General features: G+C 37.1%; 1 protein-coding gene across 1 annotated transcript; it reads left to right on the top strand.

Moving 5' to 3' along the window:
• The first annotated feature begins 1,765 nt into the window (after positions 1-1,765).
• Positions 1,766-18,243, top strand: fam204a (family with sequence similarity 204 member A). The gene is made up of 8 exons (XM_081351909.1): positions 1,766-1,839; positions 1,949-2,250; positions 2,425-2,512; positions 2,852-2,885; positions 5,192-5,294; positions 7,731-7,820; positions 17,472-17,581; positions 17,977-18,243. The coding sequence occupies exons 2-8, from the start codon at positions 2,002-2,004 to the stop codon at positions 18,026-18,028; spliced, it is 726 nt and encodes a 241-aa protein (XP_081208035.1). The 5' UTR covers positions 1,766-1,839; positions 1,949-2,001; the 3' UTR covers positions 18,029-18,243.
• The last annotated feature ends 591 nt before the right edge of the window (positions 18,244-18,834 follow it).

Consider the following 18,834-nt stretch of genomic DNA (forward strand, 5'->3'; position numbering starts at 1 on the left):
GAGCTCCATTTTCTCATATTTTACTATATGGGCCATAAAATTTAATACATCTAACACATCAAACATTATACACGTATGCTTTCTTGTATTAGATTTTGTCTAAAGGTTCAATAAAAGTGTATTTTTCTTACTGTTATTTCATATCAAGCTTTATAGGGTAAAAGAAAAAAGGCAAATAGGACCAAATTTTGTCAATAAATCCTTAAAGAAGGTCAGGTCAACACAATAAACTCGACTAAAGCAGCGGTGAGCACAAACAAGGAGCATTGCTCACTCAGGTTATAGAAAATAGGCTACAGAGAGAGAGAGAGAGAGAGAGAGAGAGAGAGAGAGAGAGAGAGAGAGAGAGAGAGAGAGAGAGAGAGAGAGAGAGAGAGAGAGAGAGAGAGAGAGAGAGAGAGAGAGAGAGAGAGAGAGAGAGAGAGAGAGAGAGAGAGAGAGAGAGAGAGAGAGAGAGAGAGAGAGAGAGAGAGAGAGAGAGAGAGAGAGAGAGAGAGAGAGAGAGAGAGAGAGAGAGAGAGAGAGAGAGAGAGAGAGAGAGAGAGAGAGAGAGAGAGAGAGAGAGAGAGAGAAAGAGAAAGAGAAAGAGAAAGAGAAAGAGGAAGAGAGCAAATGAGAAAGAGGAAGAGAGATAAATTGCTGGGCACATTCAAAACTAGTGGCACCCCCGCTGGAGGCATATCAAGCAGAAATTATATTGATGAAAATTTGTGACATTGTAACAATACAAATGAGCTTGTTGCCTCAGAATCTGTGCACACTAAATAAATCATTTAAGTAAATAGGTGATTTTGCAATTAGGCACAAAGCCCACCCCTATTTAGCAACAAAACAGAAAACTGATGTTATTTGATATAAATAAGCAATTTAAGCATCAGTGTTTTTCGTCTGCCAGTGCCACAGGCTAAACAAGATTAGCATGCTAATCATTTGAATAATAATGTGGTGATGCCCTCAGCTGTCTGAATAAATTGGGAGACATTGCTCATATAAGAGCATTCTTATCACTCTGGAAAACATGAGTAATTGTGTTTTAGTTTGCCATTTGTAAAAAAACGTTACAAAAAAGTTAGAAAATAGCCTATATAAAATTTTCATAACTGAATCAGCTACAACAATGTTTCAACAAGTTTACTAAATCTTACCTTAAAGTTTGCTGCTACTGCATAATATGTATTTTCATTAGGAATAGTTTTGGTCAAGGTACCTTATTCAGGCTAGAAGCCATATTTAATTTGTCATGAATGAAATCGAGTCTGTGAGTATCTACAGTCCATTTAATAGGCTTGTAAGTTCTATTTAGAATTTTCACAACCAGAAATAACAAACCTCCCAAAGTTTTAGAGGAATAAAGTAATTGATGCAATAGGCCTATATCATTTTCATGTTTAATGAATTTTAACATTTTAATTTGGCAATTTCTTCATGGCTAAAAAAGGGTCCACATATCTACCCACCATCTATTTAGATTAGATTGTTAAATGTGATACATAGTTAACAAATTTTATAACAAAAAAGCAATTGGATAAAGATATAAAAATCAGGAATATATTAAGTAATAGCAGTAGTAGTAGCCTAGTAGTAGTAGTAAAAATAGTAATTATAATAATAAAAATTATTATTATTATTATACAGAAATAGATGAATTAACAAAAAAATATTAGTCGTGAACTATTATTCATGACACAGAACAGCAGCTTCCTCTATTTTGTAAAAGGAAGGATCCAATTTCATAATGAGATTAAAGTGACCAATCAGCGTTTCTGTTACAGCTTTCGTTCCTTCGCCGGTCCAATAATGAAGCTCTATGTTCAAAACGCGGAAATACAGAAGTCAACGGTAAGCGTATTGGTGTAGTGCGCTGAAATATTGTGATGTCGTTATATCATCCGTTTCATTTAATAATATATTTGCTTTATACATAAATCACCTCCATTTTGTGATACAGAATAATGCGGAAGTCTGCGACAGTTGCGTTTTTGATGATTCGCCAGATTTAATATGTACAGTGGACTTCTGCCGCCGGGTCTCACTGAGGCTGACCTGAGCTCTGATGATGATGATGATGATGAAGGGGTAACATCAGAAAATAGACAAGTACAGACAGACGAGCACCTCTCACTTCAGTCAGGCACAGAGCCACATCCAATTTGTCTACAGGATAAATGTAATACGACAAAAACTGATTCGCACAATTATGTTGCATCTGGGGACGAGCGTCTCCCTGGAGTTTCCTTGGATAACTGGCAAGTACGTGGACTGACCGAAGTTATGTATTTATTTGCAGTTATATTGCAAGAGAGTGCAGATCATGGATTGATCAAATTTTGTATTGTAGTTCGAATTGTGCAGCATAGGCTATTTAAACACTGCAGTATAAAAAAGCAAGTTGCATTCATTTCAATGATTGATATCTCTTTGCAGAGGTTCAAAGATCTCCAAAGAGCAAAAGATGATCAGAGAATGAAGCAACCACAAACTAAACGACAAAGGAAAAGGCGCCACAAGAAAGGTCAAGTTGTTTTTTCATTATATACCAGTGCTTTTCTCCTATACTATTTCTGTTGTGGTTTATAGTATCTGATGTATTCAAGATTTCCATGCAAACATAAAAAATGCAAGGTTTTTTTTTTTAAAGGAGTTTCCCATGCCGTCACAATGATGCCATGCACTTTGTTTTGGTTGTTGGGTGTCCATTAGGATTTACTACAGTAGAACTAATATAATCCACATGTACTCTACTTGTGAAGATAAACACAATTTTACGCTTTCTAATAAATATGCCTTAATGCATGTGCATACCTTTTTAGACACATTGAATTAACTTTTTTGTTTTTTATTCCTCAAACAGGTGGGACACAGAATTGCGACACTGAGCAGAAAAGGTATGGTGGACAATTATGGAGAGTTAATGATGACTAGACCAAAGTGCTTCCAAAGTAGACTATTCAAACAAACATCATTACATTAGTCAGCAGGTCTATGAGCGAAACACGTGTAAACAACTTTCCTTAGGCTTAACAAACTTTAACTTTTTAATTAGTTTTTCAGTGGTGAAGAAATGCATAAATTCAAATATATTTCTGAAATGTTTTATTTGTTCACTGACTGATGTGAGAAATATTACATTATTACTCTATAATACACAACACAACTCTTCGCATAATATGTGATCGGCACAAAACTTTTAAGCTTCAGACTATGAATCCGTCCAGTTGGACAGAATCAAACATGTTTGATATTTTGAGCTGATTTTAGAACACATTAGGTGTATCGAAAAATTTGCATACTGTCTGAGTAGGTACTACATTTGAAAGTGACATACCCATGGTAACCCATACTCACAATTTGGACACACACACCCGGACAGCCATTTTTGCTGTGGCGCCCAAGGAGTGATTGGGGGGGAGGTGCCTTGCTCAAGGGCATGTGTAAAGTCAAGGGCATGTTTCAGTCATTTCCTGCCGGTTTTGAGTATCGAACCTGCAACCTCAGGTTACCAGTCTAGTCTGACTCTCCAACCATTAGGCCACAACTGCCCCGCATTTGAATTTGAATGTACTTCATGACTGTTAAAAAACGTACATTCTATGTAGTATGAATATGTGGAGTATCACACACACACACCTCACCCCCAATCACTCCCTGGGCGCCACAGCAAAAATGGCTGTCTGGGTGTGTGCGTCCAAATTCTGAGTATGGGTTACCATGGGTATGTCACTTTCAAATGTAGTACCTACTAGTGATGCGCGGGTCGGCTTTTTTTCCAACCCGCGGGTCCCGCTTTTATGAAATTATTTGGCCCGCCCCAGCCCGCCCCGCACCACTGTATCTATTTTTACAACCCGCCCCGCCCCGCACCCGCGACCATTAAATAGACATATTAGGCATTGTAATGTAAATGAAAACAGCCTTTATTTCAGCCTGAAAGTGCTTGGAAACATTGCCAACTGGCAATAACAGACGTTTCTGAATATGAACCATAAATCAGGTCATATTAATAAGATAATGATTTAAACATTTTCAATATTTACAAAGCAGCGTTTGTATTCATCTAATTCATCATTCACCTTTTTTTCTTTAATTATGTAAAATCCCGACCTCAATTTCTCCCGCACCTCATCTTCCATCTTCACTTTTATTTCTCCGTCTTTGTTGTTGTGGCTGGCGGCGGGAGCTGCTTTGCGCGAGCTGTGTCACGTGACGCCAAAGGTTTGGGGAAATCACGCAAGTTGCATTGCTACGGCCTTATCAAAGAACCTACTAAAATATGATTAGATTGATATTCCCAAATATTTAATATAGGCTGGACATTGCATGCAACATATATGGATTTTTATTTTATTTTGTTTTTAATGACCCGCCCCAACCCGCCCCGCAAATAAAGTGACAATTTCTTTACCCGCCCCAACCCGACCCGCGGGCTACCCGCGGGGCCCGCGGGTTATGAGACGACCCGCGCATCACTAGTACCTACTACCTACTCAGACAGTATGCACATTTTTCGATAGGAGAATGAAATTCGGACGTACTACATCTGCAATGTTGTTAATGTTACGTGACCTACCAGCGTTAGCTGCGTTGCTTCACTGGCATTCATAAATCCTCTCCCGTGGCCTCATGGGATAGTAAAGTGCCCATCAAATGCACGCCTCAGAATCTTGGAGGAAGTATCCTGGTACTTTTTGCCTACAGTTTTTCGAGTACTATGTATTTGATACATAACAGCATACAGAGCAGTGCTTTTTTGGCGTATTGCTTTTCGCATACTATATAGCCTAGTAGGGAAGTATTCAATTTCGGACACAGTGATTGTTTTCATTTGTCTTGTGTTTTTTAGCAACAAGGTGTATGTTTTGACGTGAGCTTGTGTTCTGGTAGTCTGGTAGTGTGTGATTCTCAAGTGGGTAGCTGTATGGTGCTTAGTGTTTTAAAATCTTTTTCAATTTTAAAAGTTGTGGTGTATTCCAGACTTGAGGGGAACAGATAGAACATCTATGTACAAAATTCTTCATATTTGAAGCCTCCTGCCTGTTTCACTAAGCACACATATATACCGAAACACTGACTGGCTCTGTAACTCACCAGTTATAGCAGAAAATAATAATTGAATCTCACAAAGTGTACATGCTCATCCTGGAGTGAATAATAATAATAACAGAAAGACCTGTCATTCTGTGTCTTTGCCCAGGGAGCCTGAAGAGAAACAGGAGGAGCACTGGAAGGAGCTCACGCAGTATTTTGGCATCAATGATAGACTCAAGCCTCCTCCTTGTAGCAGACCTCCTCTCATGGTAACAATGATTTCCTCCATCTTCCTCTACCACTCTGTGGGTGTCTTAATTCCACTCTGATGCTGAAAGCGTTTTTATCCCACTGCCTCTCTCTGTTCTCTGTCGACTGTATATGTAACTCGTAATTGTTTCCTCTATCAAATGTGAAAGACAGAGTGAGGAGGCGTCCTTTCTTCCACATGACACTGAGCATAACAGAATAGATCATATTATATTTAATGATGAGATTACCTTAATCTTGACATGAGGATGTAGCTGCACTGTCTGTTCTGGTTGGTGTTTAATATTTCTTATATGAGGTGGATTTCTCCATTGAAAGCCACAGTACAATGGAGTCAGGAGCTCTCTGTAATGCTGTAATTCAGAGATAGGGAGGGGAACACTTGCAAATCAAATACACTGGACAGCTTGTGTAACATACAACAGTAAGATTTTCCTCACTCAGAAACTGAAAGGGCATCATACGTAGAACTGCATTGAGAATATAATAACACAGCATATGCCATTATTTGTCCTCTGTAAATGGACCTGTTTTTAGTATTTCCCACTCTTCCATCATCACATTTAAGCTGGTATTGAATATCAGCCTCCTTGAGTTTCTCATTTTGTTAAAAATGTTGCTGTAGAATCATAGTTTCGTAGAGATGATTGTTGCATAGCCCTTTCGTATTAGTTATATTAATACTTTCTTTAATATTAATGTTGAATGTTGAAATCTTAATGAAACTTCTTCAAACGGTTTAAACATTTATGAAATGTTTGGATTTGAATTAAAGATCTGATTATGGCCACATTGGTTGATTTTTAGAAATTGGTGTGAGGAAAATGAAATTTTTTGAGAAATGTTTGAGAATTTTTACGTTTGGTAATAAATCGACTCTCAAGTCATGATTTAAAAAAAAACATTTCTGACCTTCTAACAGTTAAACTGAAAATATGATTAAAAAATTATAAAAGGAAAAATTGCAGGGTTGTTTTTAATTAACTTTTACAGTGCAAAGAAGTAATTAAAGAGCCATTAAACTATTTTAATATCTAATATATTATTTTCTTTTTCAATTATATTAGGATTTATGTTGGAATTTAATGTGTATGGCTGCATTGTGCTGGCACATAAACCTTGTTGCTTTACTTCCTCTGAGTCTGTGTCATAAAAAACATTTTTTATGGCATTTACTCAACAGAATTCACCTTATCAACATTATAGCAGGAACAGTTTTTTTCCTGTGGCATCTGCTTATATATTTTACAGCTTATTTCATTTAAAGCAATAATATATCTTTTTACAGTGTATGATTTCTGTTCCTTGTGAGATGAGAGCAGAATATGTGAGAAAAGGATTCAAGAAAGCTGACTTTGTACATTGGCTCATAATTTAATTTCGTCATGCAGGAGTTTCCTGATTAAATTTTCTATAAATAAGTCTCTTTAAGTGCAAAGCTTTGTAAACAGAACTAATTCATTTGTAACTTCAAGCCATTTTTGCACTAATGCACCTTACTTATCATTCTGCAGCAATAGCTCAAAACATTTTTTTTTGCAGTTATTTTAATTTATAAATTGTCATGTAAGCAGAATATTGGCAAATGTAATTTGTTTTAAGTAGGAAAACGCTACTAATTCAATTGTCTGTCTCGTTTAATGTTGAGCTCAAGTAATTTTGCATTAGCAAGTTAAAATATTGGGTTATTGAGTTAAAATATTGTTTTGATTATATATATATCTGGTTGTCCTGTTAATTTAGACAGCTCCGCTGCTCCATTTTCCCTCGCTTTCAAAGGCTATATCTTTTTTTATGGATTAAACATTATTAAAAGGCTGAGCGTATGCTGTGAAAGTACATTTTAATGGCGTTGTGAGTGAGGCTGATTGGAACAGTCCCTCTGAAATGTTTACCTAAGCAGAATGAATATTATATGACTGTTTCTGAAATCACAGCATGGAATATACATTAGCTTAGGAATAATTACGAATTGAAGTATGTATTGCGTTATGTATGCATTTCTAGTTTTTCATGTTTTTTTTGTTTTTTTTTTACCATAAGGAGCAACAAACACATCTAGAATGATTGAAACTGGTAGAAAATGAGAATGTTTTGTCTTTGTTTTTTGGGATTTGTCTTATGAAGATCTGTAGTAGCAGACAGAGAGCTCTGCTCCACCAGTCCTGCCGCTTTGATGGAAATATCTAATTAAAGACCAACATTTCTGTTTGGTAACCTCCTGTGGCTAGACAGATTTTTTTGCCTAATATTTAATCAACCAACGATTTTCATTTACGAGAGGAAATCTACATATTTGTTGTAATGGCAATCATATTAAAAAGAATGCCTGGGGGAGTTTTTAAGTTACTCTTTGATTTTTTTTTTTCTTCTTCTCGTCCTTCTATTTCTATTTGAAAATCACTTCATTTTATTTCCCTCCTTCTCATCTTCAGTCAGGCCTGGAAAAGAGCATAGAGAGTGCCATCGCTGAAGGGGACTATGGGAAGGCTGAAGAACTGAGTGACAGTCTTGCTACTCGAGAGGTATGTTGCCCAGATAAGCCATCTCGGGGGGCGCGCCAACTGTGACAAATTGAGCTAATGGGTCTGCGGACATTTTGCCTTGCAAAGACAGAGGCTACAAACACACACACACATTCACACACACTTGGGCTGAAAGTCTTGCAACCCTTTTACACTAAAGTTAATGGAAAGCCCTCCCCCAGTTAGAAGTACGGCTGTGTCTATAGAACTTTCGGTTCTGCCTTTTAATGAAGGCTACAATGCTTTCAACCCGAGCGCTAAAACATTTTCAAGGTGCCAGTTTTACACCTTTGAAGTGGGCTCATACCTAAATACAGTGCCTGCAGTTTTAAAAAAGACACATTTTAGGAGTGTACGTAGGATCAAGCGCTTCGAAGCTAATTTGGCAGAAAATGTAACATTCGCACAGCTGTAATTGCAGTTAAAAAGACATTCAACTTTTCTGAAGTTGGGGCAATCATGGCGGGCAATATTTTTAAGCCTCGCAACTTTGATTCAATGGAATCTGAAATGCATTCCACTAAATTCCGGCCTTGGCTTTGATTCCAGCATTACTGTGTGGAATTGATGTTCACTGTCAACCTTCAACCGTTTAGTACAGAAAAGATTTGGGTGTGTGCTTTCAGTCCACTTATCTATACATTTGGTGACTTCTAAACATTTTTATAGAAAACGTGATTTTTATTTCTTCAGTCACTCAGTCCACCCCAAACCAAGTGTTTTTAATGCTGAAGTGCTTTGACAAAAGAACAATTGTTCAAATGTTCTTTCTTTAATTTGTTAGTTCGTTCTTTCTTTCATTCTTTCTCTCTTTTGTTCGTTCTATTTCTTTCATTCCTTCTTTTTCATTTGTTCTCATTCGTTCGTTTGTTCTATGTTGTCAGGCAGATTTTATAGCAGGTGTCAGTCTGCATACCAACAATGAACCAGCTTTATTTCATCATGCTGTGCATTACAACATATTGCATAAAGTGGTAATTAATCTTCTGTTAATAACTTTATATTTAGGTGTGCTAAGTGGTTTGTGATACTCATTCTGCAAATCCTTTTTGTGATAATTTTCTTTTACGGTTTATTGCTGTACTGCAGCTGTATTTATTCCTGGCTTTGGTGTATTTAAATGTAGTTTTCAGTTTCTACAATAATTAATTTTCTATTAAGATTAATTTTATAGTTTAATTGTGGATAAAACAGTCTCAGGTCATGCTTCGATAAAGCTCTCCCATCCAACTGGGAGGAGCAGTGTTAATCGTGTTAACCTCAAATATTAGTTTCCTACGTAATCAATTACAGCTTCTGTTTCTCTTGGCGTAAATGCGAAAATGACACCATTTACTCCGCACTAATGAAATCATATTGTGGTGCTGTTGATTGTTGATTTGAATCAGTTCAAAGCAAGGTGATAATCATGCTCCTAACAAGCGTAGAGCCATGGGAACAAGCATTAAATAGCTCAGTAATGCCAACAACAGGCCCTTGGTTTATAGGCAATTTTCTTCTGAGAGTCTTTACGCGGTAATCCATACAGATGCCTCTTACGCTTATCTCTGGAGTATCTCTGTGGTTTTATCTTTTTCTTTCCCAGGTAGACAGAGACATAACGGTTTCTTTGGAAACCATTCTCGGAAACATTTCATCATTACATGGGCTTCATTGTGATGCCACACGGCTATATCAGCCTTTGCCTTTGTTCTTTTGTTTGGTTGAGAATGGCAGATTTAAGCATTCCTTCACAGAGAGTTTATCTAGACTTCAAAAGCAGGTAAAGAATTTCAGAGATGCCATCATGCTGTCTAAATGCTTGCAAATGACAGCACTGAAATGTTTAAGGTTAGTGCCTCTTATCAAATAACACTGGTATTGTAATTCTAGCAGGCTGCGTTATTAGTTTGCCATGGCTTGCAGGTAAAAACACAAACACAAACTGCATGGCTTTCCTCTTTGATTGACTTACCAGGACCATGTTGTCACAGAAAGCTTCTTAGAGCATCAGTGGATTTGAGCAGACTTAGCAGTCTCGAATCTCTCGCTCAGCCAGACAGCTGAGGTGTGCCTCTGACAGAACACTGGCAGTCGCTGCGCACTAATGCCACTGTTAGCTGCTTTATTTGTTCTCCACTAAAGACTGTATATTACAGTTTTCACCAGGTAATGTGCATTTGTCATCTGCTGGACATGTCTCTTATGCTCTATAGATTGATTCAGCATCCCTGAGATGTAGGTATGGAGGTTTTTTTGTGTGAACGTGCCAAGAGAAGATCAAACTTGCATGTTCTTTCTTTGTATCCAAACGTTCCTCAGCCATGTTAATGGTAACATCATTCTCATGTAGTTTGTGCATTGATAGGGTAGGTTGGTTGCACATATGGAAGATTATTTCTAAAATTTGAAGGGTTTCAGATGTAGGTATATGAGTTGCACCATTTGTTATTGTAGCCATACTTTATGTCTGTAAAAGTCTCTTATTCTCAACAAGGCTCCATTTATACAATCAAAAATACTGTAAAACTGTAACATTTTGAAGTAAGGTTTTAATTGAATATATTTTTAAATGTAATTTATCCCAGTGATTACAAAACTGGATTTTCAGCAGCATTACTCCAGTCTTCAGTGTCACATGATACTTCAGAAATCTTGCTAATATGCTGATTTGGTGCTCCATTCTTATTATCAATGCTGAAAACAGTTGTGCAGCTTAATAATTTAGTGAAAACTGTGATACAATTTTTTACAGCTTTCCTCAATGAATAGAAAGTTCAAAAGAACAGCGTTTATTTGAAATGCATATTTTGTAACATTACAAATGTCTTTACTCTCACTTTTGATCAGTTTAAAGCATCCTGGTTGAATTTTAACTTATCTCAGAAAAAATAATCTTACTGACTATCTTTTGAACAGTAGTGTAGCTGTTGTTTATTCCAAATTTTATTCCAAAACTTTTATTTAGAGGGAAGTAAAGAAAAGAAAATGATAGAAAGATTAAAAGGGAGGAAAACGATCTGAAAGTTGCATGCCGGATTTGAACTTGCATGTCCCATATGAACACCAGAGCTCAATGTGCTATTATTATTATTTTATTTGAATGGATTTAACCACTACACAACCAACTATATACTAGATAAACAGAAATATGTTGTTCCTTTTAAAGAGTCCTTGGGGGCAATTTGGGTATTAGTGAAGCATTTTATGCCCTGATTTCTAATCCGGCTAGTATTCATTATCACAGCGCTCCGTGCGGCCACAGAGAGCTCTGCCCAGGATAAATGTTGTTGCAGACAGCTGTTTAAAATAATGCAGTGAACAGGCAATAATCCCAGCTGTGGCAAGCCTCAATTTCAAGGTTCTAATAATGTTTGTGTTTACTGCTCTATGAAATATCATACATTCTGTAATATGTTTACATGCTAATACAGCGTTAAATTAAAGGGTTTAGAAGTTGATGAGACAGTGATATACTAAAGGTCGTGTTATATTTTTTTGAGCAACTTGTTTTTAACTAATGCATGGAATAGAGGTATTTTTATTGGTCATAACCGGTTAATCTTTTTTTCTTTTCTCTCAAATCAAAAGTTTTATTGCTTTTATATAAAAAAAATCTGCTGTTTCGAAATGTTTAAATGTAGCCAAATTATCGGCTGCTTCCTTGTTTAGCTTTTTTTTAATCATATGATGATATTTTCCATGTTTCCTTTAATCTGCAAATTAAAGCAATTTGTTAAAACCTTCTTTCAAGTTATCATAAAAAGAGTGTGTTATGTGGGCTTTCATCTTTGTTTAAACACAAATGTGGATAGCAAAGGGTTTCTTTGAGATTTTCCTTTCATGAAAGTATATTCAGATATTCTGTAGAAGGTTTAAATTGTTTTTGTTTTTTATTCACAAAGCGTTTTATAAAAATTGTGTAAAAGGTGAAAGCTTTTTAATTGATTATAATTAAATACAGTATTATCAAATTCTTCATTGCTTATCCTCTATCCAAAAAAGGACACAGGTACTAGTCCAAAATCCAACTGACCTTTTAAAGGTACACTCTTATAAAATAAAGGTTCTTTATTGGCATTGATAGTTCCATGAAGAACCTTTTACATCCATAAAACCTTTTGATTGCACAAAAGGTTCTTGATAGTGGAAAAGGGTATTATTAAAATGTTCTTCACACAAATAAAAAAGTGTGAATAACTTTTCACTGAAATAATCTTTTTTTATGGTTATGCTGTGTTTTTTCTTTATGTTTTGCCAAATACATCTTCCCAAAGGTCTATGTACATTGTTGGAAGAGTTTCAGGTCTCAGACTTTAGGACCGCAATATAATACCTTAAAACATAATTTAGTTTACCTTTCAGAGATTATGGCAAACCTGTGACTGTTTGAAAATGTTGTTTCTGTTGTGACTTTTAGATTCATTGTTTTCAGATGTTTTGATTTTGAATGGCTTTTGTCTGTAGAGAATGAATTACTTCCGTCAACTTATTTTTAAGGGGTTTCATTGAGCCTTCTAAGCATATTTTAATAACAAGAGCTGCAGTTTGAGTCTCAGTGGTAAAGACGAACTGAGCAACGCTGAACAAAGGACTGTCACACTTTATTATTTCCTACAGTTTTTCTTTGCCCTGATCACAAATATTAGCTCCGCATTACCACTTCAAAACGTAGACTTTCTAGTCTCGAGCAGTGGGGGGTTCTGCGTCCATTTCAAGTTCTCCAGGAGTCAGACAATATGAAAATGATTAAAAGGAGACGCAGTCTGAAAAGAAGTTGTTGGAGGGGGCGCAAAAAGATAAAGTCGGGGGGAGCTAGCGAGAGTTCGAGAACACAGGCACATATATTCTTCAGTATGCGAGTTAGATGCTCGCATTTCTTTTGAGTCACAGTCAAGATTATACATTCGCGTTGGCTTTATTATGATCGGTACACCTATTAAATGTGTTGCATTGCTTCATCTCTGAGCAATCAGCTGGTGTTTTGTCCTAATATGCGGTTGAAATACAATGTGTCTCAGTAACTACGAACAGGCATATCTCTAACGACAAAGTTCTTTACAGGGGTGTCATGCTGTTTGAAGTGCCAGTATTGCAGTTAGGTTAAACTCATTGACACCAATCCAATTAAAATGCACTTGTTTGACAGCTTTTGTGAAGGAAGATAGTTGGCTTTTGTACAGGCTGCTATGGCTTGGTGCATTAAACATAATGTATGTCTATTTATTTATTTAATTATTAATCATCTTAACGGCTTTCTCCTGATTTTTAAAGCAGCGTGATTAGGTATTTTTAGCCCTTTTCTCTGTCTATAACACCCAATCTGTAACGAAACCCAGGACTGGCTCTTCCTCCTGTGCGGGCCCCTCTGGCAACAAGAAAACTGCAAAGCAAAAACTCTCCTCTTTGTTCCAATTTCTTTCAGTATTAGCAATTTATCACAGAATGAACTTTTATTATATCTGTAGATGACTCGCATTAAATTTTTGCCCATTAATTTTGAAATGGGTTTTGAAATGGGTCCTAAGCTTTTATCAAATGCTGGGGAATCTCATTTGGATTATTGTATTTCATTAATTACTTAATAGACAAAGCATACTTTTCAATGTAGATTTTTTGTGCTGTTTAATTAATTAGCATGTTTTCTCTTTTAATTAAAGCCATTTTTTTCGAATGAAAGCCCACAGCAAAACACATATATAATTTGTTTGTAATTAGCCCTTAATTGGTGGTAGTGGAAGCTTAGCACCCTCGTTTCCTTTTTTTTCCCTGATTGCCATTTTATTGCCAGTCAGTCATTAATTAAACTGTTTTTCTAATTAGCTTATAAAACTGTTGATGGCACATTATTGTAAGTGTGAGTTCAAAGCTTGCTAATAAGCCTTGCCTGCTCAGAAGAGGGAAGATAATGAAATGCGCACAAAGCCAGCGAACTTTCAGACTTTTTTCCACTCCCTTGTTCCCTGAAGATGACAGTCTTATGTATCTGGAATCAGATTATTGGGGCTGAAACATAGAGAAGCGCATTATACCGAGAGCTTTTCCAACTAGATCCCCCTCAGAGAGGCTGCTTCTCTGTATGTCTTGTAATGCTGTTTGTCAAGTTGGTGGCAAGATTACAGGAACTCCTTGTCTTATTTCCCCCACCAACCCCTTGAGACTGATAAGCTATGTTAACTGGATCTTTCACTGTATACAAGGATATCAAGTGTAGGACTCTCAATATGTCACTTTTGTTGAAAGGATTTCGTCGGGTATTGTCACGGGAGCGTGGCCTGTTTCGTTTCATTCAGGCAATGCAATGGTTTCCATGAGATTTCCCTTGGTATTATTTTAATTCAAGCTATGATTATTCCTATCTGTTCTAACGTGTTTTAGCAGAATTACAATGTTATTGATTTATTGGTGATATTAGAGAAAGGCAAAACAGTGTTTGTAAGAAAATGTAACTAGTCCTCAATATACAATGTTGGTATGATCAATTGATTAAGCAAGTTATGGGTTCCACTGGGCTTTGAAATTGGTAATATTGGTTTTTTTTGGGGGGAGGGGTTTGTAATATTCTCATGTATGTGAAATTTAGTAGTTAATTTAATTTAGTAAGTGCTATCTATCTGGCCAACTAAAGTCCAAACACAAACAGCCTTAATTTGTTAATCATTCCAGCCTTATACAAGTCAACTATGTCAATGTTATTTTGGCTTTAAGGTGTGTGTATGTCACCTGTTTTACAGAGTGAATGTTATGTGTAGCAGCTATTGTATAAACCAGTTTACAACTGTAGCAGTTTTAATGGTTTGCTACCCTTGCTTTTTCGGTATGTGTGTGCGAGTGAGAGCCTGGGTTATAGATGCGGTTTTAACTCATTTAAAAGCTTTTTTTAAACAGCTGCATGAAAATCAGATTTTTTTTCCACCACACTTATTTATTTTAAAGCCAGTTTTTCAAGATATTATAACTAAATAATATCAATATATATTTATACTTTGCTCCAATATACAGTAGTTTGCGACCTTTATTGTCATATATTTGTGGAAGGCTCAAAAATGAAAGATTGAACAATTCCCTGGCATCAGGGGGCGGACTAGCATTGTAAATGTATGCAGAATGCATATATTGCACATTAGTGTTTTTGTGTACTTCACAGCAGCCACTGTGGTAGGCAGTGATCTACTATACAACACCAAGTAGGCACTGCACCACTGTTGACTTCACCCACCTAGTGGCCCCACGTTGCAGTTACAGGGCTGAGCAGAAGGTATTCATCCCTTGCAGACCTTTCAAAGGTCACATCATTAATAGCGGTAAATAAACCCAGCACTGAATAAGGTTTTGCTGAAGACTGGCGTAAATGGCACACAATTCCTTTAAAGAGGAGAGAAGAGAGGTAAACGACAATGGAAATGCACTGAATGTAATTCTTACGGAAATATGGTAAGGTTTAGTGTGACTACCTAGAACAAAGAGCACAAGCGCTTTTTGTTGTGAATGTTACCCCCCCAAAAAAGCCCACTTTTCCCCCCTTTTATTTTGGATTGTGATTTTCATTCCTTTTTTTTTCCTGCCCTGCATTTTTCCTCTGTGCCCGCATTTGATGTGAAAGGATTTGGCACTAAGTCACAAGAGAGGGAAAAGGAGGGGGGGGGGGGGGGGATAAGGATGAAAAAGGAGGGAAAATCATGAAAAGTGGATCAAAAAAGTAAATGAAAAATAATGTCATATTACGGAAAATATGAGAGGCTAATTTGTGCCGACTTTTTGCTAATTTTGTTCTTGCCACAGAAAGAAGTGCTGTCACCTGCTCTGCGCTACACTGATGACAGTGCCAGTGATCCATGAAATAAGCTGCCGCCGGCTTTGTTCTGATAAGAATGAACAAATCTGCACAATGTACTGCGCTCCGAATCTCATTTTCATACTTGCATGCAGGCTAAAAGAAATAAGCTGTTTGCAAGGCTTGATTAATCAGACATTTGAGAGCGCTTTTTTTTTTTTTTGTCTCTTTGATCTGCTCTGTCTCCTAGGTAACTTGCTTGACATTAATGTTGAGCCCCGGTAAAGACAATCGTGGATTGTAGACTGGACTGATTAAAAAAAAAAAATTAAGACCTTTAATGCTTTGAATATAGTAATGTGTGTGAAAATTGGGGAGTCCCGGCTGGGGTTGGGGGGCTTTATTTTTGGTGATAGGGGCAAAATTTGGTTAAAGCTGGAGCGCAGGTTAATGTGGGTAATCCTTGTGTCGAAAACGCAGATAAATCTTAAGATTTAAACCTCAGAAGCCATTTGGCATCCTCTCATTTTGTTGTCTCAAAATGTTGCTTTTCACCAATGTCATTATTGTGTCATGTTTATCGTTTCCCGTCCGCGATAGCTTTAGCACCTATTCCGCTTAAACGCGCCTCTCCAAAAACACCCTGGTGTGAATTATCTGCGAGCAGATCTGCGCTAAACACGGGCATGATCACCCATTATAACTTCCCTCTCTGCGCTGTCTTGCTAGAAAACATGATTTATGGCTCTTAAAACCTCCAAAAAAATGGCAAGGATTTAAAAAAACTGTCATAGTGTGTTAGCCTCAGGTTATGCAGACGCCTTTACAAATCTTCCAAGTGCCTGTATAGATGAATGCCTCGAGGGCCCAGCCGGAACCCCGCTCTCTCAGCCTGCTAAAGGCCTTATCTTAAATCCAAGCAAAGTACCATTAATCTTTTTGAAAGACCTTTATGGCTTTTAATGTATCCCAAATTAGAACATTTTACACCCTTGGTTCCTGAAATATGGCGATAAAAAGCCTTTAGAGTTTAATTTCTCCTTCCTGCTCGCTCTGACCTGCCTAATCCCAGCATGCATTAGGAGATATTTTAGTTTCAGTCTTTCTAATAAAGTTTATCCCACTTAATTATAATTGAAACATTTTTTTCCACTCTCTTGCTCTCTCCAGGTTTTTTCGAGCCTACAAATGGTGGCACATTTCCTCATTACCAATTGAGTTTTTTTTTTTTGTCTGTGTTCCCTCTGATTGTGTTCTTTTACTGTTCTAAAGAATTACCCTCATATCCCCTCCCAAAAAAAAAAAAAACAGGCAGTGGGTAAAAAAAAAAGAAAGAAAAAAAAAGGGTTTGCGAATTGTTCCAAGTGTTTATCATAGTTTCTTGCGGTCCAATAATAAACCCATCCCAGGAGTGATGGAAGAGGCCCGGACTCTCCTTTTGTTTCCTGAGCCCTCTGTGTCACTCTGGCTATTGGAATTAATCTAGCCACCCCACACACATTTCCCCTCACTGATACCGCCGACATGTGCCTCTCGCCCTCCTCCGTTCATTTTGCCATCCTAAGTGCGTGCACTGCAATTTTCAGAATTAAAGGTCCTCTTTAGATGAACAGATTAACTATATGAGATAATAACATTAATTATGCACATCCATGCTGAGTGGTGGAACGGAGGGTTGGGTGTCCTACTTCTATCTATGAACCACAAATTCTTTTTTTATTTTCCAAACTCGAGCATGTGCATGTCCGTGCGGGATACGCCATCCTCGCAGTGATGAAGATATGAACCAGAGGCATTCTTCGAGCACCACCTTGACGCACTGGCAGTGTTGGTGAGGTTTGCCAGGCAGACTGATTTTCTCCAGCTAATGGAGCTTGTCTCTGTCTCCTTCTCAATAGCTGGCCGTGAAAATCGCACAAGCCGCCGATTGCCGTGACTTCGCTAGCACCAAACAGGAAGCGGAGGCTTCCCGGGCAGCCCAAAAAAGGAGGAAGCAAATCGCTTGGGGGTTTGTTGTGTTTTTTTTTTCTTCTATCTGTCCCCAGTGCTGATACCCTGCAATTTCATTAAGTCACTCTGCATTTCACACTTTAAATGTCCCTTCTTTCCTGGACTATGTGTTAACTCGTGTATTCACTAGAGCTTTCTAATGAGTATGCGGGTGCTGCTTATCTCTTTGGTCAGTCTCTGAATGCCCATTGAATAATGTGAGCTAGAAGTAACCACAATATCCAGATTTTGTTTGCATTGACTGCAATTATATGCAAGCATATGTATCCAAAAGAAACTGCTTTGATTGCTTTTTCTTTGCATTGCTTTTATAAAAAAAATTCTCTAAAATTCTTGATTATTTTAACTCAAGTTTGTTACTTTCAATGTTTTTTTGTTTGTTTGTATTTTTAGGTTTGAAGCAAAGAAAAGATGGGAAACCAAAAGCAATATGGGATTCATGTGACATTCACATCAGTTGAAATGTTTTTAAAAAGATGAGTAAAGATTTGGCATATTGATAATTGTTTCTAGAGGTAATCTTTTCATAATACATTATTATCGCGCTCAAATTCCCTTTTTTGTCATTTAACATTTTATTTCTCTCTGAATCAGCTTTTTTGGTCATTCATTCAGATTTGTGGGTCATTTTTAGATAGCTAAATAAATTCTATAAGCACACCATTATTGTAAAATTGGTCGTTATTGTATGTATTTTCGTTCTTTCTCTTATAATTAAATCTGGCGCATACAACCACACACGCCATTTATTTACTGCCGTAAGTGGGTTAATCAGCAGCTGCTTTTTTTCTTCCACGGAGGTATGGAGCGAGGGAAGAGAAAGGAGAGATTAGGGGCCTAATGCAATGTACAGGATAATATGCAATAGGATTTGCCTGGGCAAAATGAAATTTGTCGGCTGTAAGGAGGTTTGAGCAGTCATAAACGAGGAGTTTAGTCGGGTTCGAGTGTAAGATGACTGTGTGTGAGGGAGAAAGCGAACATGGAGATGGAGAACGGCGTGTATGACACTGGACTGAACACATGATGCATCTTTGAGAGGATTCCTGTTGGCAGTGCATTTTTATTAGCCCGTTTATCAGATAAAATCCAGTTGACTGCTCTTTTCAAATATGAAATGTATTTATTTCTGCATAGAATGTATAGATTATATTACAGTATGTTAATATAATTATTTAAAGCAGCAGTTCACCCAAAAATGCTAATTCTGCCATCATTTGTTTTGTTCCAAACCTGTATGATTTTCTTTCT

Source organism: Scardinius erythrophthalmus, assembly GCF_964197995.2.
Source record: "Scardinius erythrophthalmus genome assembly, chromosome: 21".
Lineage (NCBI taxonomy): Eukaryota > Metazoa > Chordata > Actinopteri > Cypriniformes > Leuciscidae > Scardinius > Scardinius erythrophthalmus.

Bases quoted from the DNA above. Each gene is read 5' to 3' on its own strand.
- fam204a (XM_081351909.1), top strand. From the start codon at position 2,002: ATGTACAGTGGACTTCTGCCGCCGGGTCTCACTGAGGCTGACCTGAGC. The intron at 7,821-17,471 runs GTATGTTGCCCA...CCTTCTCAATAG, and splicing joins ACAGTCTTGCTACTCGAGAG to CTGGCCGTGAAAATCGCACA. The intron at 17,582-17,976 runs GTTTGTTGTGTT...TTGTATTTTTAG, and splicing joins AGGAAGCAAATCGCTTGGGG to GTTTGAAGCAAAGAAAAGAT.